We start from the raw sequence: 24,672 nt of genomic DNA on the forward strand, positions 1-24,672 counted from the left end.
GGAAATATTTTTTAAGGGCAGGCAGTGGTCCCAGGGACCACTGCCTGTTCTTAAAAAATGAAACAAAAACGTTTCAATTCTTTTTTTTTTTTTAAATGCATCCCGTTTTCCTTTAAGGAAAATGGGCTGCATTCAAAAACAAAAACTGCTTCATTTAAAAGCAGTCACAGACATGGTGGTCAGCTGAGCCCAGCAGGCCACCATACCTGGGAGGGCCTGCCATTCCCAATGGGGTCACAAATTTCGAGAAGCTCATTAATATTCATGAGCCTCTCAATTTGCGACCCCAATGGGAATCGCTAACAGTGTGAAATACACTGTTGTACTATGGAAATAGCACCTCGCAAATTGCGAGTCGCAAAAAAATCGCAATTTGCGAGGCGCTATTTCCACGGTCGTACATCTGGCCCATGGCTCCTTTGGTGGGAGTCTTGTTACTTTCTTTCATCATCTAGGAGACTGAACAATTTCTACCCCATTTCTTCAAATGGCCAGGCTGATGTGCACAAAATGTCTCATATGCTGCCCACCCAGGACTTGGATTCAAAAGAAGCCACCTTTAGAACAAATCCGGTAAAGATATATCTTCCCCACAGCTGAAGTTACAGTGCCATCCTGCAGAGTATTGATGATATCAAAGGCCGGAGAATGTTGCTGGCCCAATGTCCAATAGCGATCTGCTTCTACGTGGTGCCCTGGACAAACCTACATCTGAAACTTTGGTTTCATCATCTTACCCTCAAACCTACATCTTCAAGGATATTCAGTGCTTCCCAAGATCCATAACTGCTTTAATTGGTGGCTAGTTGTCCCTCATCTCTAGGTTGGGGTCTCTCTTCACCCTCTTGTGGTTCTGACTAGAAATGACAGTACGTTGTTTGAGAACAACGCTGAACTCCTTACCCAATAAGGGGCTGTTAGGACAACTAGAATCCAGTCAATTCATACAAATGCAGGGTGCAGGCAGGTATTCACAGCGCTCTTCTGGAGTATTCTTTTATCCTGACAGGGAATGCAATTGTGATGGTAAAATCACATATACATTTACAGGGGTGCCACATGCACCAATCTAGGAGATATGTATCAATTAATCAGGCTTTGGGAAGGTCAGAATTTTCTATCCCTTAAAGTAGTACATCTTCTAAGGAGGAAAATGGGCTTGTGGATCAAATGGGCAGGCCTATCCTGTCTTCAGACCCCCTCTGCTTGCATTCCCAGGTATTCTATGCCTAGGCACCCGAGGCTTGAATTGCCCTAGTTGGAGCTCTTTGCAGCAAAAAAGAATACCGTTCTTCCACAATTTTGCTCATAGGTTTGTGAAGCCCCAATCTGAGAGGATGTTGTAAAGCACTTGGCCGTCTAGTATCCATTTGTAATTCTTCCTGTAGAACCTGCAGAAAAGATCTGCTTGTTTATTCTGGATTCATGGAAGGTGAATTAAGTTTATCACCAGCCTTCTGGCCATGACCAAATTCTTTGGACTTCCAATGACAGTGTGCTAGATCTAGTTCTACTCTGTTTGTTCAGATAGGGAATTGTGTTGTTGTTGGCTGTTTGTGTTAGAAACCAGGATGGTAAACTATTCATCAATGCTAGTTGACCCTCTCTGAGCTTCAGGAGCTTGATGGGATTAGAGCTCTTCTTCATGGACCATAGGCCTTACACAATAGAGCATCTTGGTGAGCTCCAGAAAACAGAGAGACATATAGAATAAATGTGCGAGAGGGTAGAGACTGTGTTAAAATGGCACACACTGCAAAAGATTACCCTATAAAAGTGACCGTGCTGCAATTTGTGTCAGCTACAGTTTGTCCTCCTAATTGTCCACTTTATGTCACCATCAATCTACCAGATATTGCTGCAGAGGTCTCATATGTAATCTTGCATTTGGAACGATCGGTATGCAAGAGCCTATGAAGTCCAGTAGCAATGAAATCTAGCATTCAGTTGAGTTTGTAGTCTTCAATAGCTGGAGACATTTCATGGAAATGGATGATACTTTGTTTCCAGAAGGAAACACTTTTCCTTGCACTCTGTCTAGAGTTGCTCCTGGGTATGACAGCATTTTAACTGGCGACAAAGTAGACTTTTGTAGGTTTATTTGAAGTCCAGGTCAATGAAGTGCTGTCAAGATCTTGTTTGTATTTTACTGACCCAGTTGTCCAGGTTTCTGTTTATAAAAACCTTTTGATGAAAAAGGTTGGCTGCTTCTTCTACTACTATACATTTAGAGTACCTCCCAGGTACAGACATTAGACCAAGAGGCAGAACTGCAAACTTGTAATATGGCTTTCCTACTGATAAATTAAGAAACTTTCTGGCACATGCATCAACAAAGACTTTTGCGATTCCTTAATTGCCATTTTTAAGGAATGGCAATTAAGGAATTGCAAAAGCCTATGCATGTAGGAATCGCTATAAAAATAGCGATTCCTACAAATTCCTTAATTGCGACTCGCAAATTGCGAGTCGCAATTAAGGAATGTCGTCCCATTCATTCCTATGGTCCTCCAGGCCCATAGGAATGAATTGGAGATTGCATGAGCAATTTGAGAGTACCAGTAGGTACTCGCAAATTGCTCATGCAATTTCAAGGGTGCAAGGGTGTCAAAATGACACCCTATTGCACCCCTGAAATTGATCTGTGAACATATGTTGCACACACACGTGCTCTAAGGGCATGTGTGTGCGCAACATGAAACTTTGAAAAATGCACAAAAGTGCATTTTTCAAAGTTTTTGCAAATTACCATGAAGTTCAACTTCATGGTAATTTGCTCCCCCTATTAGCAAAATCGCTAATTTTTTCACTTTCATGCATTGCATTTAAGGAATCTCAATTTGGGATTCCTTAAACGCAATCGCAATTTAAGGAATCGCAATTGAGAGATTCCTTAATATGCGATTTTTGCATTTGGGATGATGCATCCCAAATGCAAAAATACCGGTCGCAAAGGGGCAGATTCTGAGAATCTGCCCGTTTGCGACCGGTTTTTACATTGATGCATGTGCCTGTTTGTGTTTTTCTTTACTATCGGAATGTGAACAATCCTGTAGACCTATCAAACTCTTTCCATATCCTTTCCTGAGTTGAGTGAAGATTTGTTAAAGCATTAGTGTGCAGAACCTTTCCTTCCTGATTCATTTTTTTGGCAAGATGAAGTCCTAAGTTGGGTTTGTAGTCAGCAACGGGTCCTTTCTTCTTTATGGGTACATACCTTGAATCAATGCTCTTCCCACTTTGATGATGAGGACAGGGTTAGTTTCTCTTTTTTTTTTAGTAGCCAGGAACTCTCCCTGCACAACTCATCTATACAATGTTTTGTTGATGAAGATGGAGAATTAAAGAAAATGTGACTTTGAAATGAAGCAAATATCCCAACTCCAACAATAACTAAACTGTTTTTCTGAATGTTCAGAAACACACACCCCTACCAGAGTGGAATATCGATAAAGTGGGAGAAAAGTAGAGGGGAGAGCATATGGTTTAACTCTCCTGGGCTTGTGAATCTTTTGTTCTGCAGTGACTGACTTGCTTTTTATTTTCGCTCCTCAATAATTTATGCATATTTGGTTTTAAAACGTTTTTACTATTGCTTTTTATTCTATTGCCTTTTGTTAGTGTGGTTGGCACTTCTGGAGCTTTTTATTCATGTTTTAGAGTAAAATTGGATCGGCTTACCCGCACTCTCTGCAGCACACACTAGCTCGAGGCTTTTTGTCCCGGCCGGCCGCCATCTTGGGTCAGGCACGCGTGAGCAGTAACACCTGTGGTCTGTTGGCAGCACACTACTTAGCATGCGCGCTGCGCGAACGTGCAGCGGACGCGCGCAGCGGGCGCGCCTAAGGCGCGCCTAAGGCAAGCCCGTCTGCGTCCGTCTGTGTCCCGGCTGTGTCTGTGGCCCCCCACTCTGCTTCTCGGCCAGGATGTATGCGCGCTGCCCTGATGTATGGTAGGGAGGAACTATGTAATGTGTTACTATCTGCTTGCTCCTCTCACTCTCAGTTCGATTTGGCGGATGTTCAGGAGCATGTCTGCTCTAGATGTGGCTTTTGTCTCCCTGGCCCCGCCTCGACTGTCTTATTTGCCCCAGGCAACCGCCCTAAGCAAGATACGGCTCCTTCCATTTCTGCCGCCTTAATTAATGTTCGTTCTATGAAAAAACATCATGCCGATATCTCTGAGCTCCTCTCTGATCACTCTGTTGATCTTCTGTTTATTACGGAAACATGGCTTGACTCCAACGCTGATCCTTTTATCACCGTGGCTATCCCTCCGGGGTACAAAGTTGGTAGGGCCGACCGTCTAGTTGGAAGGGGGGGTGGTGTTGCGGTTATTTTCAGAGAAGAATGGGAGCTTATTAGGGGTGAGTCTCATGACTGGGGGCCGGGTGAAGCGTTAGACTTTAGCATCAGGCTGTCCCCTCACTTTCTTTTAGGGGGGTCGTTGGTCTATCGCCCCCCTGGCCCGGCCAATGCCACCATTCTGGAGTGGGGAGATAAGCTAATTTCTAGGGCGCTCCGTTTTCCCCATTTTCTATTCCTCGGCGACTTGAATATCCATTTGGATCAGGGGTCGGATACTGATGCTATGCTTCTTAAAGACATGCTGCAGCTTGCCCAGCTATCCCAATGGGTTCTTCTCCCTACCCACCAGGCTGGACACATCCTTGATCCGATCTGCTCTAATTTTAACATTCTGGCAGAGAATCCTCTTCCCCTAGTGTGGTCGGACCATCTCATTACTTTTTTCTCCTGGAAGGCTGGCCCTCCCCTTGCTGCAGAATCCATCTCGCGGAAACCAACCCTTAAAAGGGTAGTTCCCGCCTCTCTGGCCGGGGCCTTGGCGGCTTCTAGGCCGTCCCTTATGGGTGATCTTGCAGAAAATTTGGCGACCTTTACTAATTGGATCGACAAATCTATGTCTTCACTCGCCACCCCCACTTCCTACCGGTCTTCGAGAGTTTCGCCATCTAAACCTTGGTTTTCGCAGGATTTACGCCTACTCAAACAAGAGTGCAAGAGTACTGTCCTTTGGCCAAGGCCACTCTGAAGGCCAGGCAAAAGATCTATTACTCGGCCATCTTCCTGGCTAAAAAACAATATTTTACCGACCGCATTGAGCAGGCTGGTAATAACTCCAAGGAGATATTCCATATAGTCCAGAGCTTCACTGCCCTGCCGCTCTCAAGTGTTCGGGCCCGGTCTCTGTTGATTGGTGCAACACCCTTTCGGGTTTCTTCGCGGATAAAATCCGGTTGATACAGCAGTCCCTAACGGCTTGTGCGGCGCCATGGCTGGAAGACGGACAGACGGTGCCTCTTCAGGGCGCCTCCAAGCACGTCCTGTCGGTCTTCTCGCCGGTTGATGCCGCCAGCACTCTCAAACTGCTTAAGGGCCTCAAGTCCGGCTCCCCCACTGATTGCTGTCCAGCTAGACTGTTGGCAGCGGTCGCAGAGACCATTAATCCGGAGGTTAATGTCATTATCAACCTCTCCCTTGAGGGTGCTTGGGTTCCACCGGAATGGAAGCAGGCCAAAATTCTTCCTCTATTGAAGAAACCGACCCTTGACCCCTCTCTGCCTTGCAACTACCGTCCTATCTCCCTCCTTCCTAGCCTTGCTAAGGTATGTGAGAAGGCAGTGACTAGGCAACTTTCCGAGTTTGTGGAAAGTTCTGAGGACTTGTACCCAGCCCAGTCTGGCTTTCGGGATTCTTACAGCACGGAGTCGGCACTGGTGGAGATCTCAGAGGCTATTCGGGACTGTTTAGATGCGGGCGGCAGAGCAGCTCTGGTGATGCTTGATCTGTCTGCCGCATTTGATACGGTGCCTCATGCCAGATTGCTTTCCCGCCTCTCCGAGATTGGTGTCTCTGGCCTGGCTTTAGCCTGGCTGAGGTCCTTTCTGGAGGGCCGTTTCCAACAGGTTTGGCTGCCTCCCACTGCCTCTCTTCTACAGGAGGTCTCTACCGGCGTCCCCCAGGGCTCGTCACTTAGCCCCCTTCTTTTTAACATCTATGTTACACCGCTGGTCTTTTTGGCTGAGAAGCTGGGGGCTAAGGTGATAGCCTATGCCGACGACACCCAGCTTCTTTTCACATGGAACAAGGGGGATGATTCCGTGCTGCCTGTTCAGAAGTGCTTGTCCTCGGTATTTGGTTGGCTTGCCAGGGCTCAACTCAAATGCAACGAGGACAAATCGGAGATTCTTCTCTTTGGTAACTTTCCCTCGGATTTCAGAGATAGGATCTGGCCCCCTGACCTTTCCCCCCCCCTCCTCCAAGGGGAGCTCCGTAAAAAATCTTGGAGTGTGGTTCGAGGACAATCTGTCTTTTGCGACCCAGGTGAAGAAGGTCTCGGGTGGCTGTTTTGGCCTTCTTAAGGTCCTCAGGAGTTTTCTCCCACTTCTCCCCAGACCGGCGAAGGTTGTTCGGGCTTTGGTTTTGTCCCGCTTGGACTACGCCAATGCCCTCTATGTTGGCCTGCCTGGCTACTCCTTGAACAAACTTCAAGTGATCCAGAATGCGGCCGCTAGGCTCATTCTTGGTACCTCTAGAAGGTGCAGTGTCCGCTCTCATCTTCAGGCCTTGCACTGGCTGCCCCTGATTGAGAGGGTTAAGTTCAAGGCTCTGGTCATTGCCCACAACGCCCTTCATAACTTGGGGCCTATCTATCTGCAGAGGCGGTTCGCCTTTTATGTGCCGGCCAGAACCCTCCGGTCATCAGCTCTTTTACTTGCAAGGGTTCCGCGCTTTTCCCGGTCTAGGATTGGGGGCAGCTCTCTTGCTGTCAAAGCTGCCGCTGCTTGGAACTCTCTCCCATTTTTCTTGCGCAATACCCAGGACCCTGGCTGTTTTAAGCGCCTCCTTAAAACTTATTTGTTTCCATAATTTCATCTGTTTTTGCTCCTACCTTGGCTCTTCCTCCTCTTGGGCTCGCGCTGGGACACTCTTCGGAGTAACTACTGCGCGCTATAAAAATATTTTAACATAACATAACATAACATAACAAAAGCCTTGAATTGGACATTGTTGTCTAGACGAATTTACCAACTGAAATTAGTCAAATCTTAAGCACCTCAGCAACTATGCCATGGAGATAGTTGCTACTCCATCTCGCTCACCAAAATCTTTGAAGTTTTGTATAACAACAAAACTCCAGGAGAAATCCAGGAGGAAAGTTGAAAGGAAGAGAAAATTGCTGAGCGGTACCCTCATTCAGCAAGGATCGTCTTCTACTAAAATGTTTTGTTGTTTGAGTGGTGAGAAGAAGAATCCCTATATTAATAACTTCCTATAAACATGCAACAAGTAACTGGAGACAAGGGGTATCTGGATACAGGTTTTTTGAGGTTCTGGAATAAACTTTGCTTGTGAAAGACCAATGGTGAGTCCTTACAGAATAATTGGGAAGCAGTGACAAGTTACCTTTTATGCTGAGGGCAAACGATGCTTATTAAATCTTGCAAGACTGACAAATCTCTTGTGATGACGGCCACCATATTGGATTGTGAATAAGACCCTTTCGTAAAATAAGGTATACAAAACACCATACTACTTGTTAGTACAGGAAACAAACCCTGTCGCATTTTTAGGACTTTTATGATCTATGGTGCGGGTATCTGCTATCAAAAATTAAAGGAAAATGAAGAGGACAGCAAGTACTGTACAACCGCAGCTAATGCCATCTGCCTATGTTAGCACCTGTAACCTTTCTTCATCTATGTATGGCTGTTATAACCTTTATAATGTAATGATGCCAGACACAGACTTGGACTTAAAGCCTTGTCACTGATGATACATTTATCAAAGTGATTGTTGTACCTTGCTGTTGGCAATGCTGGTTCGACCAACAAAGGGATTAAACCCTCCGCCTGTTGTAATAACTGCAATCTTTATAACACTAGACTGTCTTGACTAATCTAGACCCATTGTTTCAGGTTCTCCACTGGTCCTCAGGCTGAGCATCCCTTCCTAGATTTATTGATCAAAAGAGCATTGTCGGTGAATGGCAAGTTTATATTTTTAAGTGTGCATCAAGCTTTAAAGATATAGTACACACCCATGATGATCTTCTTAATGTAATTCAATGGCAGAAACCTGAAATAGCCAATTATGCTCAATGTCAATGCTGGCACTGATAAGTGGATAAGACAGCACCAAGCCTTCCTGCACAACTACTTGGAAATCTGGTCTCCAATCAGCCCATCAGCAGATGTCTTTACTGTTTCTCATAGGGAAAAATTGTGTCTGCCAAGGAGAGCGGTAGCACTTGTAGCCTTAAGAGATATAGAGACAGTACTGCAGATCTTACCAGTGACATCCATTCTTTTGATTTCCCTATCTGGTGAGGCTGGAGTCTCTGGTGCAGAAGCATGCTTCTTGGGAACTGCTGATACAATAAGTCTGGCATTGGTTCGACATGCTTCAGTGGCTTATATTTCTTAAGCAACGTAAGAGTGGCCACCATTGTCATGGATGGAGTGTGGACTTTTTCCTCCGCCATTGCCAGCAACCCTGGCACCAAAAGTAAAAGAGGCCTAGATATTTTTCTAGCTGAAGTATTTCCATAATAACAGATCGCACAGTATGAGAAGCTTCCAACAGATGCTGAGTTTGGATACTCCTCTTGCCAAGTCTTCCTATAATATCATCCATAGGAGATACATTTACTGCAGAACACATAATCAACGTGGGAGTGTAAAATTAACTACAGACCTAACTTTCTGAGGTTCTGTCAATTGAAGAAGGATTCCCTTACGACTGTGTTTCTGTCAAGGGTTATCATTTTCTGTGGCCAAAGGTGAATGTGGAGGAGGGTAAGGTGCATCCCTTCAGTGGCGGAGGTCTTTTCCCTTTGGGAGACATTGATTTCTGTCTGGAAGCCACAGCCTTTGGCACTGGTAGAGATGACGTTAAATGGCTGGTGGTTAGAAGAGAGCCCTCTTGTGGCAACCCAAAAGATAGAGGTTGCAAAGAAGCTGAGGAGCCTTCTGGCAAAAGTGATAGAGGCATCTTCTTTGTTGGAAATACTTCCTCCATTGATGAATGTGTCAATGTCAAAATTTCCATTATCGAATGATCCTCTGATGTTAAACGTCTTGAAGATGAATGAATTGTGATGGGGAAGCTGTGGCACATTGAGAGTGCTATGACTTTGATTATCTCCTAGAAGTGACGTGGCGCTGATGCTTCATTGACCCAGATGATCCTTCCTTTGACAGGGAGCCGGTCAGTGCCGTAATCTTTGCCAACATCAAACGGCAGCGTCTATGTCAGGAGTGCCGCGACCAGCGCAGTGGCGTAGCAAAGGGGAGTATTCTGCCGAGTTTTGGGTGTGAAGGCCTCCCCCACGCTCTTAACTTCAGCTGACGCGGGGCGGCAACTGCAGGAATGGCCGGCACCCCCCTCAATTACCTGTGGCCGCCGCTGTGTGGCATAGGCAGGGGCTGCCGTGGATGGCAAAAGGTGTAGTTACGCAACTGGACTGGCGGTGACTCATTTTTCCTTCTTTTCTGGATCTCCTCTATCTGCATAGAAGCCTTGTCTTCTTATTGTCCTTCGTCAACATATGTTCCAATTTCCCTCTCAACCTGTTTCCCTTTTTGATGGTCCTTTTTAATACTTTTGGACAAAACTAACAGCCCTTAGCGGAGTGAGAGGCTGGAAAGTACGCAACATAGACCTGATGACAGTCAGTTGCCTCTTTCAATTCTCACACAAGGACACATGACGAATAAGGAGGGCATCCTGACTAGAAAACTTTGGCTACAAAGTCAAATAAAGCATGAATTAACTTTCTTGCAACAGGCACAGAAGACGTCAAATGACAATGCAATTTGAAGAGCTCAGATAAACTGTCAAAGTTAGGCTTAAATACTCTCAGTGTTCCAAGGTACCACTTTCACGAGCCGGAGAAAGGCAAGTGCCAGTACAAGGTATCATGGGACTGGAAGACTCTGGTGTTCTTAAAGACACAGGGTGCTTGCTTTACCGCCTTTAATGGTATGCCTATTAGACCCCATCTTTTCATTAGATCTAGACTAATTTTAGTTTGAGATCCTGAAATGTAGGTTTGAAAGAGGGTTATCTTGGAATAGTAAAACATTCAGCAAAGGCTTTAAATAGTGCTCCAAAGCAGAGACTGTGCTTATTTTGTGCACCTATTACCTACTAAAAATGTATGTGTCCAGGATCTCGGTACACACTGGGGATTATTCTAATGTTTATGACTATTAATAACATTCCATGATGCAGTCCTAAGATATACACGTGAATTGCAAGGATGAGGAATGTGATGATGAAGACATGGATTTGAAGTAATAAAGGCTTATTAAAAGCCTCTTAACATATATACACACGCACACACTAGAAATTGAACATTAAAACAGATCGACAAATTAGATTTACAAGGTTTTGGCAAGAGACAGATGTTTAGGTGGAGCAAAACTTACCCCATAAAACAGAAATGTGGGCTCACATTTCCCTCTATATTTTTCTAGTGAATCAATGCCATCAACCTCTGCCTATATGAAACAAAAACAAACTTGGATTACTTTAAAGTACAGCAGATGAAAGATTTAGGAACAAACAACACACGTACTAATCGATGAAAAAATCCAAATCATAGTACTTATTGACAAAAAATTATGAAGATAAATGACCATTCTTAGAAGGCTAGAGGTCATAGTGAACCCCTGTAACACTACTGATGTGACCTCATGATGCCACAATCCATAAAGTATGATCTTGATTGACAAGCAACATTATGATATTGTTTGGTATATCTTTAACAGTTTCAAGCTAAAATTCAGACCAAAACAGCACTATTGTTAACTTCAGGACAATGAACCTGTATCTTTCGAGCGCAGATGAACTTTTTTTAATTTCTACATAAAAAAGGCAAAATGAGACGGAAAGACTAAATTGTTTGTTATCCAGGATCTATGGACTGGAAAAAGGCCTTAAATTCACTTCTAGAGAGAAGGCAGATTACCTCTTTTTAGGTCTCGCCTGACCCAGCGCATGCGCTGGTCTGGCGAGACTTTTTGTGAGGGCTTAAAAAAATGCTACCATGGCTGGCCTAGAGCTACAGTGCATGTGCGCAGGCGCGCGCCGCGCTTGATCGCGATTACTTTCAGCATTGCGGGCCGCACGGCGGCTTTGATGTTCTCTGTGAGCCAATGCTTGTTTCCAATGGGCCTTGCGCGCGTAGCCTCTTGCCTATATATCTTTCGGGCATACCTTTGATATCAGTGTCCCTTCACCCGCCTCTCAATTCGCAGTCTCGCTGTACTGACAGCTTTTGTGTGGGAGGACGCGAGGCTTCACGGCTATATATGTTTTTTTGTGTGATTAACGCCGAGGCGCAGTCAGAACAATAGACAAGTGGATTAACAAAGGCAAGCAACAGCCGCACACTGGAATTCTCCCGAGGAAGCCCCCTCCCCTGAATATATATTTTTATTTCACAACGCATTATGAGGTCCCTGGCTTCCTTGCTTGTATTTCCAAGGCAACTGCACAGGGAAGTGTTTCCGCGTCTTGCCAACCTTGTTTTTTATTCAAATGCCCAGATTAACAAGCATTGGCATAGCCAATAAGTCTCGCCTTTGGGACCTTAAAAGTGTTTAGCCATGCAACAGCTGATGTTGTACCAAGGATATTGTGCTGGATAACTAAACACTTATAAGGTCCCAAAGGCAAGACCTATTGGCTATGCCAATGCTTGTTTCAATTGTGGTTTGAAAACAGAGTATTCAGAACCTTGTCACCCATCCCCTGGGGCCCGCTTTATCAAATAAAGGGAGTGGGGTGTGAAGCCCCACTCCCCAAGCCTTAAAAGGCCCAGAGGACCCCATTCCCGGGTCCGATTGCTTAAAAAAGGGGGTGCACGGCCCCCATCTCCAAACCTTAAAAGGCCCTGGGGAACCCATCCCCCGGCGCTGAAGTTAACTTTAAAGGAAGGTGGGCTGCCAGCCCTGTCCATGAGCCTCTTAACGCTCCGGGGACCCCATCCCCTGGGGCTGGGTTACATACTGTGTCCCAGCGCAGGCAGAGGAACATGTGTTTGCTCAATCAGGTGGGAACATTTTTAAATTTCCCACTGCATGGGAGCAAACATGCCTTCTCTGCCAGCAGGAGGGCACATCAGCTCTCACTCGGTGGAAGCTTTCAAAAATGCTCTCACTAGGTGGGAGCAGACTTCTGTTTCTCTGCCCATGCTCCTATCGTCAGGGAAGCACATATTGCTCCCACAACTGTTCCTGCCAGTTGGGAGCAATGCCGGCTCACGAGGAACACCGGGAGCCGGCTGGGGCCGCAGGGGCCTGGGGTTCCCCACGGCCCCCAACATATTGCACCCACCCAGAAAGTAAAGAGGCCACAGGGGATGGGTCCCCGGAGCCAATTACGACTTGGGGAGGGGGCCACGTGGCCCTCCTCCCTTTAATGTGCCAATAGGCCATGGGGCTGGGATCCCCGGGCCTATTAAGACTGAGGAGGGGTACTGCATGCCGCCCTCCCCTTATTAATTGGATTCTGCCCTAGGGGTTGGGTCCCCGGGGACTATTAAGGCACAAGGAGGGGGGGGGGGGGTCGTGTGTCCCAGCCCCTTTTTTGGGCATTTGGCCATGGGGATAGGGTACTCAGGCTCTTAAGACTTGAGGAGGGGCATCACTCACCCACCCTCACCTATAATTAAAGTATGGGGATGGGGTCCCTGGGGCCCATTTGGGCTTGGGAAAGGGGGTCACATGCCCGCCCTCCCTTAAAAATAATGTATTTGGCCCTGGGAAATCGGGCCCCTGCGGTCTCTTAAGGCTTTGGAAGGTGGGGGAACGTGCCCTCCTTCCCTATAATTAAACTATGGCCCTGGGGAATGGGTCTCCAGGGCCTCTTTGGTCTAAGTAGGGGCATATACCCCTTTCCGTAATATTAATGCATTTGGTTCCGAGGGATGGGATCTCTGGGGTCTCTTAGGCCTCGGGGAGGGGACAATGCACCTCCCCTCCCCTATAATTAAAGTACGACCATGAGAATGGGTTCCCTGGGGCTCATTTGGGCTCTGGGTAGAGGCCATGTGCCCCCCTCCACTAATAATATATTTTTCTTGGCCCCTGTGGTATGGGGCCCCCAGGGCCCATTTGGGCTAGAGGTTGGGGAGGCATGTGCCCCTTCCCTTAAGATTAATGTATTTGCCCCCAGGTGATGGGGTACCTGGGGCCATGCACCCTCCCTCCCCTATAATTAGGAGAGGATGTAGCCTTACGGTTAGAGCGGTCAACCTTGGAGCTGGGCAGCCGGGTTCGAGTCTCGGCAACGAAGCTCAACATCCTGTGATTCTGGGAAAATCACTTCATCACCCCGTGTCTAACAAAAAACAAAAAAAATGAATGCGTCCATCTGTAACGAAACTGATGCTCATGTAAAGCGCTCTGATACCTGATATCTTCGGTTCTAGTTTGAGCTATATAAAACTCGAATAAAAAAAAATGAAAGTGCAGCCCTGGGATTGGGGTCCCTGGGGCTCATTTGGGCAAGGAGAAGGGGCTGAATGCCCCCCCTAATAATCTAATACTATATTTTTGGGCCCTGGGGGATGCAGTCCTGGGGCTAATAGCGGCTTGGGGAGAGGGGCCGTGTGCCCCCCTTCTGCATTTTCTTTTTCTTTTTAAAAGCCCTGGTGGATCAGGTCCCAGGGACCGATAGTGGCATGGGGAGGAGGGGGCCAAGACCTTCACCCCTTTATTTAAAAAAAGGCCCTGGAGGATTCGGTCTCTGTGGCCACCAGCAACAACAAATGTTTAAAAGTGCATTTTTCAAAGTGACATGTGATGCACACACACATGCCCTTAGGGCATGTGTGTGTGCCACAACATGTGCACACTTACCCTTTTGGGGGGTGCATCAGGGGGGCCTTAGGCCCACTGGCACCCTTGGAATTGCATTCACAATTTGCAATTACCAATTTGGTCATCGCAATTTGCGAATGCATTCCCATGGGTCTGTAGGCCCATAGGAATGAATGGAGTCACGTTAGCTAATGTTTAGGAATCCCAAAATGCATTGCGATTCCTACATGCATAAGGATTTACAATTACCAAAAAGCGATTCCTTAAAAATCGCTATTTGGTAATCGCAAATCCTACTTTTGATGCATGTGGCAGATTGACTATAAAATTCTGAGTAAAATCCTGGCAAACTGGTTACAACCCTACCTTACTGCACTGGTGCATGAAGATCAAAATGGTTTCATGTCCAAGCGTAACACGTCACACAACATCGGATAAGTTTATTGTGTGCTGTGTGAGATGGATTGGGATCAATTGCCTGAAGCCATGGTCCTCTCAATTGACATCCGGAAGGTCTTTGAAGCCCTTATGTGGAATTACTAGCAGGCGGTCATGAAAAGAATGTCTCTAAGGGGTTGGAACAACTGGTTTTCTCTATTGTATGGTAGCTCAGGGGTGCGTACAGGTATGTGTATCTCCGACCCTTATGAGATCAGTTGGGGCTCGAGGCACGGAGGCCCCCTCTCTCCTATAGTCTTCATGCTACCAGTCGAGCTGTTTGCTTGCCTCCTGTGATTGGCGGTACAGGATGGGTTATCCCATTGCACGATGGGGAGTATATCTGCTTAATATATGCAGATGACATGTTGATCTTCCTGAGGAATCACCAAATGGGTATCCTGTGGAGCGTAACAATGCCAGATGACTTTGGACAGGTCTCTGGCCTTAATACAAATAGTCAGAAATCCTGCTGGAGCCGGTGAGAACTCTTGGTTTACAATGGGAGCCTAGAGTTCTCAAGTACTTGGGGAATAGAGTATACCACTCTGACACTGATATCCGAGAGGGCAATCTTGGGAGAGTAATGAGGTGCCTCAAGGGATGCGTGGCCTTTTGGATGTCACTGCAGCTTGCAGTCATGGCCCGAATAGCACTCATCAAAATGGTGATCTAGCCCAGTCTCCTTTACTATTTCATAAATTTCCCAATCCGAATACCAGGAGCGTGGTTTCGCTCCTTAAATGGCTTGCTTACAGAGAAGCTCTGGGATGGGCAGCAAATTAGGGTGTTACTGAGTACAACCGCAGCCGGCCTGGGCATCCCAGACTATTAACTGTTTTATCTTGCTGTGCAGCTGCAGAGGCTCGTCAGCTGGCTGGTGGGGGCTAAATTTGGCAGAGGTGGGAGGAGTTTGGGGCTCCGAGTAGGGAGGGAGCATTATTAGCTATGTTGCTGGGAGTGAGCTCACTCCGCTGTGCAGACTGCGGCTGCTCCGTATTGTGCTTCAGTATTGACCGCCACGTTCAGATGGCCGCTTTGTGTGTCCACGTGACGCCATAGGTGGGCCTGCCGATCTTAGGAGGGGGCTACTTTACTGCCCATTGGCTGGCACCTTGGACGAAGGAGGGAGTGGTGACATTAGGGTTATGTTACTCAGAGGGTTCCTTCTGTGCACTGGAGGAACTGATGGCCGAAGATAATTAGCCAGGCTCTCAATTCTTGACCTATGGGGTGCTGACAGGAGCTATTCGACATTTCCTGGGTGCTGTGGAACCAGAACCTCCAGTGCATGATCTCCTGCAGACCTTATTTACCTTCGGCAGGGGACAACACCTTGGAATGCACTTACACTCTTACATATAACATAAGATTCAAGTACACCCAATTCAACTACCTACATTGTACGTATCTCACACTACATAGACTAAATGAACAAGTTACTTACCTTCGGTAACGCTTTTTCTGGTGGATACAGTATCTGCCTGTGGATTCCTCACCTTGTGAATATCCCCTGCGCCAGCATTCCACGGAACTTTTCTTCCCCAGCATTCCACGTCGACGTGGGCGACGTCACAATACACCGGCTCCGCACGCGACTCCGATCGACGTCACCGGAGCCATAAGAAGCCCACGTCGGCGTGATGACGTCAGTTCCACCCATTTTTTCCCCGTGCCTTCGAGGCGAACAGGTGGACTAACGACAGACTCAAAGTATACACAGTATACAATACACCAACACATATGCATAGCATACAAAGGAAAAGAATGCTAAATAAACAAGCATTTCCTACAATTGCAGAACAAAGCATAAAAACATTACCACAAGACCTATTTCATGGTATACAAAGGTGGACAACGGGGAGGCGGGTGGGTAGGTGAGGAATCCACAGGCAGATACTGTATCCACCAGAAAAAGCGTTACCGAAGGTAAGTAACTTGTTCTTCTGATGGATACATCTGCCAGTGGATTCCTCACCTTGTGAATAGATTCCCACAGCAGTCCCACTCCCGGAGGAGGGTGTCCACCTTCTTATACCAGAAAATCTTGCAAAACAGAGCGCGCAAAATGGCCCTCCCTCCTCATCTCAGAGTCCAAGCAATAATGCTTTGCGAAAGTATGGAGGGAGGCCCAAGTCGCGGCCTTACAAATATCTGCCACAGGAACACCCCGGGCCAAAGCAGATGTCGAAGACTTAGCTCTAGTAGAGTGAGCACGAATACCCTCAGGAGGAGTCTTACCAGCCAGGGCGTAGCAGATCTTGATGGTCAGTATTATCCATCTTGACAGCGTGCGCTTGTGCACCGCTTTACCTTTAGAACGACCAACGTAGCCAATAAAAAGCTGGTCATCAATACGAAAGTCCTTGGTCCTGTCCAGATAAAAACTCATAGCCCTCTTCGGGTCAAGGCGATGGAGTCTTTCCTCTTCTTTGGAAGGATGAGGGGGTGGATAGAAAACAGGGAGGGTAATAGACTGCCCCAAATGGAAAGGAGTAACAACTTTTGGCAGGAAAGCAGCCCTGGTCCTGAGAACCATCCTTTCAGCATGTAAGGTAAGAAAAGGAGGTTTGGAACTAAGAGCTTGAAGCTCACTCACCCTCCTTGCCGAGGTTATGGCTACAAGAAAAACCACCTTAAATGACAACAGCCTCAAAGGACAACTATGTAGAGGCTCAAAAGGGGACCCCATTAAAAAGGTTAAAACAAGATTAAGGTCCCACTGAGGCATTACAAATGGAGTAGGAGGAAACATGTTTGTAAGGCCCTTGATGAACCTCAGAACAACCGGAGATTTAAATAGCGAAGGTTGATCTGGGCGGCACAGAAATACCGATAAGGCCGAAAGGTAGCCCTTGACCGTGGCCACAGCAAAACCCTGGCGAGCCAAGGAAAGAGCAAACTGGAGCACATTGGACAGACGGGCCTTTAAAGGATCAATGGATCTCTCTCCACACCACTTTACAAATTTAGACCACCTGTAGGAGTAAATGGACTTGGTGGAGTGTCGCCTGGCCGATAAAATAACGTCCACCACATCAGGTGGGAGAGAGAAAGAACTCAGGTTGCCCCGTTCAATCTCCAGGCATGAAGGTGTAAGCTCTGGAGGTGGGGGTGTAGAACCTGCCCCTCCGACTGAGAGAGGAGGTCTGCCCTCAGAGGGAGACGGAGCGGAGGGCACGAGGAGAGGTGGAGAAGATCTGTGTACCACACCCTTCTTGGCCAATCCGGGGCGACCAATATGACTTGGGCCCGGTCTTGGCGAATCTTCCTCAGAACCCGAGGAATCAAGGGTATAGGAGGAAACGCGTAAAGGAGTCGCGAGCTCCAACTCAACTGAAACGCGTCCCCCAACGCCCCCTGCATCGGATACTGGAGACTGCAGAATGACGGGCAGTGCGCATTCTCGAAAGTGGCAAACAAATCCACCCGAGGTGTCCCCCATGTCCGAAAGACGTGACGAACCAACTCCGGATGGAGCCTCCACTCGTGGTCGGCGGAGAACTGCCGACTGAGACTGTCCGCACGCACGTTCAGAACCCCGGCCAGATGATTTGCCATCAGACAAATCTGATGGTCCTGAGCCCAGGACCACAGACGCAGGGCCTCTCTGCAGAGACAAAGAGATCCTACTCCTCCCTGTTTGTTTATATACCACATCGCTGTCGTGTTGTCCGTCAGGACTTGAACAGACCGACCGCGAAGGGAAGGGAGGAAGGCCTTGAGTGCCAAACGAATCGCCCGCAATTCCAGAAGGTTGATATGAAGCAACCTTTCCTCTGGAGACCAAAGTCCTTTGATCTCCAGATCCCCCAGATGCGCACCCCACCCTAAAGTGGATGCATCCGTTATCACCGTGGCCACCGATGGAGGTAGATGGAAGGGCTTTCCTTGAGACAGATTGCCCTCCACGCTCCACCAAGACAGATCCGCCGCAGCTTCTCCGGAGATCTTGATCGACTCCCCGAGATCCCCGTTGTGCTGATACCACTGCCTGCGGAGGCACCACTGGAGCGCCCTCATGTGCCAGCGTGCATGGTTGACCAACAGAATGCAGGAGGCGAACAGACCGAGCAGGCGAAGGACCTTCAGAACTGGAACAACCGCTCCATTGTGGAAGAAAGGGACCATCTCCTGAATGTCGAGAATCCTTTGAGGAGGAGGGAATGCCCGACACACAGTAGTGTCCAGTACTGCCCCTATAAACAGGTTGCGTTGTGAGGGCACCAGGTGAGATTTGGGCACATTGATCGAAAAACCCAAGTCGAACAACAGCTGAGTTGTCACCTGCAGATGGCACTGCACCATCTCTGGGGACTCTGCCTTCAGAAGCCAGTCGTCCAGGTAAGGGAAAACCGGGACACCTGACCTCCTGAGATGAGCAGCCACCACCGCCATCACCTTGGTGAAGTCTCGAGGTGCGGTAGTAAGACCAAACGGGAGGACCGCAAATTGGTAGTGTTGCGACCCAACCGTAAACCGGAGATACTTCCTGTGCGACTTCAGGATTGGGACATGGAAGTACGCGTCCTGCAAATCGAGCGACACCATCCATTCTCCTTGCTGCAACGCTTGAAGAACCTGCGCAAGGGTCAGCATCTTGAACTTCTCCTGTTTCAGGTAAAAGTTCAAGATCCTGAGGTCCAGAATTGGACACAATCTGCCGTCCTTTTTGGGATTCAGAAAATACCGGGAGTAGCATCCCTGACCCCTTTCCTGCTCCGGAACCACCTCTATTGCACCCTTCTGAAACAAGGCTAGAACTTCTTTCTGCAGGAGAAGCAGGTGGTCCTCCAAGCAATAACCCTGGCAAGGAGGGTAAGGGGGAGGAAACTCCCGAAAGGGAAGGGCGTACCCAGTCTCTACGAGGTTCAAAACCCAAAGGTCGGTTGTAACAGATTTCCAACCCGGTAGAAAGTAGGACACCCGACCCCCTACAGGTCTTACATGATCCGGGATGGGGGATCTAGGGCTGCTTCCCTGAGGCCTCATTGGGAGCAGAGGAGGAGGAAGAAGAGGGGTTGCGTCCAGAACCTCTCCGACCCCTTTGTCTCCCTCTATAGGACTTATAGAGGGGATTCTGCTGCTGCTGCTGCTGCTGCTGCTGAGGCTGCCGGTAAGAGCGAAAAGACGATCGCCCAAAGCCCCTAAATTTCCGAAAGGATGAACCCTTTGGTGGCACTTGCAGACCCAAAGATATTGCAGTCAATCGGCTGTCCTTAAAACGCTGAAGGGCAGAGTCCGCCTTCTCCCCAAACAGCTTCTGACCATCAAATGGAAGATCGACCAGAGTAGCCTGAACATCCGCCGAGAAACCAGAGTTACGGAGCCAAGCCTGCCTTCTTACTGCAGCAGACGACCCCATGATCCTTGCCACGGAGTCCGCAGTATCCAATCCTGACTGGATAACTTGCCTGGCAGCCGCCTGAGTGTCAGCTACAACCTCCATGAAGGATGACTTATCCCCTTCAGGCAACTTTGGGGCCAAGGACTTAATGGAATCCATAAGAGCATGCACGTAACGCCCCAGCAGGCAAGTAGCATTAGTGGACTTCAACGCCATGCTTCCTGTTGAAAAGGTCTTTTTGGCCGCCTGATCAGCTTTTTTGGATTCCCTGTCAGCTGGAGACTGAGGGAAAGCACCGGAAGCATGCTTGGAGCAAGAAGCCTGCACAACCAAACTGTCCGGGGACAGATGAGAAGATAAAAAGTCAGGGTCCCCTGGAGCAACCTTGTACCTCCTTGCCACCTGCCTACACACTGCAGGAGAAGAAAGGGGCTTCTTCCATACCTCTAAAACCGGCTCCAATATGGCCTCATTGAAAGGTAGCAACGGCTCCGATGTCGCAGTTGAAGAATGTAACACCTCTGTGAGTAGGTTGGACTTATACTCCACAGAAGGCAGCTGCAAATCCAGAAGCTCTGCTGCTTTCTTAATCACCACGTGATAGGGAGCCAACTCATGAGGAGGAGAAGACCTGGCAGATGCGTGTTCCCACTCTGGGGTCGTATCCAGCCCACTGGCATCCTCAATGCCCTCGAACTCGTCCGAAGAAGAATCAAACTCGCCTTCTTCCACCTCACGAAATCTTCTTTCCTCCAACACCCTCTGGGCTTCCCTCCTCGACCGGATTCGGGGAACCGACGTCGGCGACGCCGTACGCGGCGTCGGAGGAACCAGAGGAACCGGCGTCGATGGCGCCAGACACGGCGCAGATGGAGTCAGCCTCGACGTCGATGGAGTCTGCTTCGGCGTCGATGGAGTCGGCTTCGGCGTCGATGGAACCAGTCTCGGCGTCGAAGGAGGCCCCGAAGCCTGCCGAACCTTCCGAGGTCGACTCGAATCCACAGGCGGCGCCGGAAACTACCAAGAAGGCGCCATCGGCATAAAGGGCATAAAGGGGGCCTGAGCATACTGCTGTGGCACCCCCATTGTAAAGGCCATCGGACCCACGGGACCAGCTGGTGCTCCGGATGGGTAGGCCGCCCTATTAAAAATGCCATACATAGCATTCAAGAAATTAGCCGAATCCATACCTGGGGCCGGGAACTGAGGCAAAGGAACCTCTTGTGGGGCCTCCGGCTCCGGCTCCGCAATATCCTCCACTGGAGCCTCCGAACCTTCAGGTGCTGGAACCGACTCTTCCTGCTCCTCATGCATAGAAGCATCCGACTCCACACGAACCGGAGTCGACGTCTTAGACGGAGCCGAAGACCTCGTCGGAGACTGAGTCGGAGTCTGCTTTCCCGAAGGAGAACCTTCCGGCGACTTCGAAGGAGAAGGAGAAGGAGACAAACCTCTGCTCCGACGTCGATGAGACGACGCCGACCTCGACCTCGACTTCGACTTCTTGGACTTCGAGGATCGACGTCGAGAGTGTTTACTCTTCTTATGGTGTTTCTTCGACCTCGACGACTTCGAAGTCGATGACTCCCTCTTCGATCTCTCCTTCTTCCTCCCTCTTTTCTCTTCACCAACCTTCTTCATAAAGAGTTTGGTCTTCCTTTCCTTAAGTGCCTTCGGGTTCATGCTCCTACAGCATCCGCACTCCTCCATATCATGCTCCGAGGAAAGGCACCATAAACAATTCTGGTGTGGATCCGTCATCGACATCAGGCCTCCACACTCCCTACAGGGCTTAAAGCCCGACTTCCTAGTCGAAGACATTGTCGAAGAAAAGAGAGATACACGACCAAACTACAAAGTAGCACTGGAGAAAAACCGTTGCGCGTCGAAGGCGCGGAAAAAAGGGAACTGACGTCATCACGCCGACATGGGCTTCTTATGGCTCCGGTGACGTCGATCGGAGTCGCGTGCAGAGCCGGTGTATTGTGACGTCGGCCACGTCGACGTGGAATCCTGGGGAAGAAAAGTTCCGTGGGATGCTGGCGCAGGGGATATTCACAAGGTGAGGAATCCACTGGCAGATGTATCCATCAGAAGTCATGTTACACACTACTGCCTTGAGTTGCCCCAGGAATGCCCTGACCGACGCAAACTTTCGCCACATGGTGTAGAGTTGCCCAATAGAAATCACTTAAGGTTTCAGGTCACAGTGGACCTGGAACATACGTTAAGCCACAGCCGGCTTCACACGGTTGAAATCTGCCTCCTTGGGTTATACAACCAGAACCCTGAGAAAAAAGTGGGTAATAGATTTTTGGACCTAACATTGGGGATCAGCCCACAGAGACATTGGTCATTACTGGAAATCTCCGCAGGGTCCCACCACAGTCAGTGGCGGGCGGAGAAGTGGTCTGCAGCTGAGGACACGGCACTGTGTGCGGAGGAGTCCAGAAGGGTAGCTCGAAAGCCTATTGTGGATCTGTGGATTGAGTTGGTCACTGGAGTCTCAGACTATGACCCACAGATGTCACTGGTGCAGGTGCAATTTGGTAGTGTCCCTTGCATTGATCCTAAGTAGACTGTCGAGCTGAGGGCCATCCGGACAACCCGCTGCCGGGGACTTTGGCATGGAAACTGATTAGCCATGGTGCGTCTGGATTCTGTATGCCTTATCCTCCAGGCCGGTGCTTCCTTATGACCCCATTAGACTTCTCCCATCTGCTCATAAAAACATCTTCAAGGTACATCAGACACAACTGTGTAGGATTTATATGTTTGTTTTGTGGTTTTGATTTGTTGTTAAGCCTACGCTATTCTTTATTTGGTGGGAAAGGATAAGGGGTCACGCATCACTACCGGGATAGTATGTAAATATAGATAACTGCTGTCTATGCTTAAGGATTCCTAGACAATTATAATATTAGACACTGACAGGGCAGAAGCATAATTTAGGGCCTGATTTCGATCTTGGCGGACTGGTTTACTCTGTCAGAAAAGTGACAAAAATCCAGTACGGCAAATTACATTATATCCTATGGATCTTGTAATACAGCGGACGCATGGGCAGTTCCTCAGCAATGGCGGAGGAGGGTCGCCCCACTGACTCAGAGCCAGCAAGTTTTTAAAAAAACAATATTTTACTATTGTTTTATTTTACATTTGCCGGCTCTGAGCCAGGTTGTGCAGGGAGGGGCGGGGCATGTGAGGGAGGAGGAGGAGTGCTATGTGCACTCCTAAGTGCACATGTGAGGTTGGCTGGTGGTCTCAGGCCGGCCAAACACACATGCGCACTTAGGTTTCTCCAATGCACCTGCGCTGGAGAAACCCGACAGACTCCCTGAGCAGAGCGTCTTCTCAGCCCTCTCAGGCCAATTCCTACGCTGCTCTCAAGCAGGAGAGCAGCACAGGGGATTGGATGGGAGTCTGTGACACTGCCCCAGTGCCTGCTGGTACAAGAAGTTCACTGAGGCGCAGTGCGAGATTGGAAGCGGCCAGCAGGTTACGGTAAGTGTTTTTTGTTTTTTATTACCCCCCCCCGGCATTCCCTGTTCCGCGCTCCCCCTCACCCCATCCACCTGCCCACCACCTCTTAATTGCGTTGGCCACCACTGTGCGGACGAGATATCCCATCGCCAAAATCTTAATCAGGCCCTTAGTCTGTTGTTCATCACATGCAATGCTTTAACGCTTACTTGTCATTTGAGTGTATCTTGGTATTAACATATGTGCCTTTATGCTTATTGATCTGTTTAAACTCGAAAAAGAAAGTTTTTCTTTTTTTTTTTTAAAAGGCATAGTTCAAATTCTTAGTTCCAATTGCATTCAACTAGGGACCTCAACTTTCACCAATTGCTGTTGCCTGGCTTTCTCCAATTCCCATATCAATTTCAGTGCACTCTGTGTAACACAGAATTGTATTTGTTCTTATTGAATGCACCTCTTATCAAAGACATCCACAAATACCTTTGCCTATTGTCTACTATATCCTCTATGGCTGTCACTTCCTCCGTATTAGGACTATGGAGGAAGTGACAGCCATGGAGGATATAGTAGGATGTGTAGTAGCCCCACAGCTGTCAACACGTTTATTCGGCACAGTTAGTGTTGTTATTCCTTTTCTTCATATTTGGGCATAGGTCGGATTAATCAATTTTCTTTAAAAGTGAGTAAAGTCTCCTCTTTCTTTCTTCAGACAACTGCCACATCACATGCAATGCTCACGACCTCACCCTAGATGTGAAAGCTGCAAACAATGTGACAGGGCAGATTTAATGTCAAGACTCGAGGGTCCGATTATGTGCCTCCTCATTTAATGCCTTTCCACAAGCAAAGTTAGAATGAACGTTAGACAACATTTCAATACTACTTTAAGATTTCCTTGAGAGTGAGTTTCATTGGGTGAGAGATTAGCAGATTGTTATAGACTGGTTAGAAGTGAATGATTGTGAGGACTTGAATAAGGTGTGATGAGGAAAACAATATGAAAGGTACGCTTGTAAAGATGTTAAAATTGTCTGGGAAAAGTTATCCCTTTTTTAAATTGTTGTTTTTAAGAAATATTGTATAGATTTAATTGTAATCAAGTGCTTTAGTTTGGGTTTTAATTTTATTTACTAGAAAGTAGATAGTAAGCAGGGGTGGCTACTTCGATATGGCGGAGGAGCGTCGCCCCACTGCTGCTACCAAGCGGAGGCAACAGTGAAATTTAAAATGACAATAACATTATTTTATTATCATATTTTTGATTCACTGTTGCCTCTTTTAGGTAGCCAAGTCACAGGGTGGGGCGGGGCCAGGCCATTCTGAGCTTCAGGAAGAGGAGGAGTTGTGGGCATTGCTAAGTGCGCATGAGGGTTTGGCCAGCCGTATTAGCCTTTCTCCACCCAGCTGTGTTGTACAGCTGGATGGAGAAAAGCCACAGGCCCCCAGGCACTGTCTGAGCAGCAAACCAGGCTGCTCAGACCAATCCCAGTGCTCCTCTTATGCTGGGAATACAATTCCCAGCATGAGAGAAACGCTGGGATTGGCATTTGGG

At 48.1% G+C, this 24,672-nt stretch overlaps 1 protein-coding gene across 3 annotated transcripts in view; it reads right to left on the reverse strand.

Annotated features, from left to right (window-relative positions):
* NME9 (NME/NM23 family member 9) overlaps window positions 1–24,672 on the reverse strand; it is a 592,734-nt gene that overhangs the window by 430,866 nt on the left and 137,196 nt on the right. For all 3 annotated transcript variants that reach the window (XM_085648664.1, XM_085648665.1, XM_085648663.1), the window contains one exon: window positions 10,454–10,525. In XM_085648664.1, coding sequence (XP_085504790.1) covers window positions 10,454–10,525 — 72 coding nt within the window. The remainder of the gene's footprint in view (window positions 1–10,453; window positions 10,526–24,672) is intronic.

Source organism: Triturus cristatus, chromosome 3_2 (assembly GCF_964204655.1).
Source record: "Triturus cristatus chromosome 3_2, aTriCri1.1, whole genome shotgun sequence".
In the NCBI taxonomy this organism is placed as follows: Eukaryota; Metazoa; Chordata; class Amphibia; order Caudata; family Salamandridae; genus Triturus; species Triturus cristatus.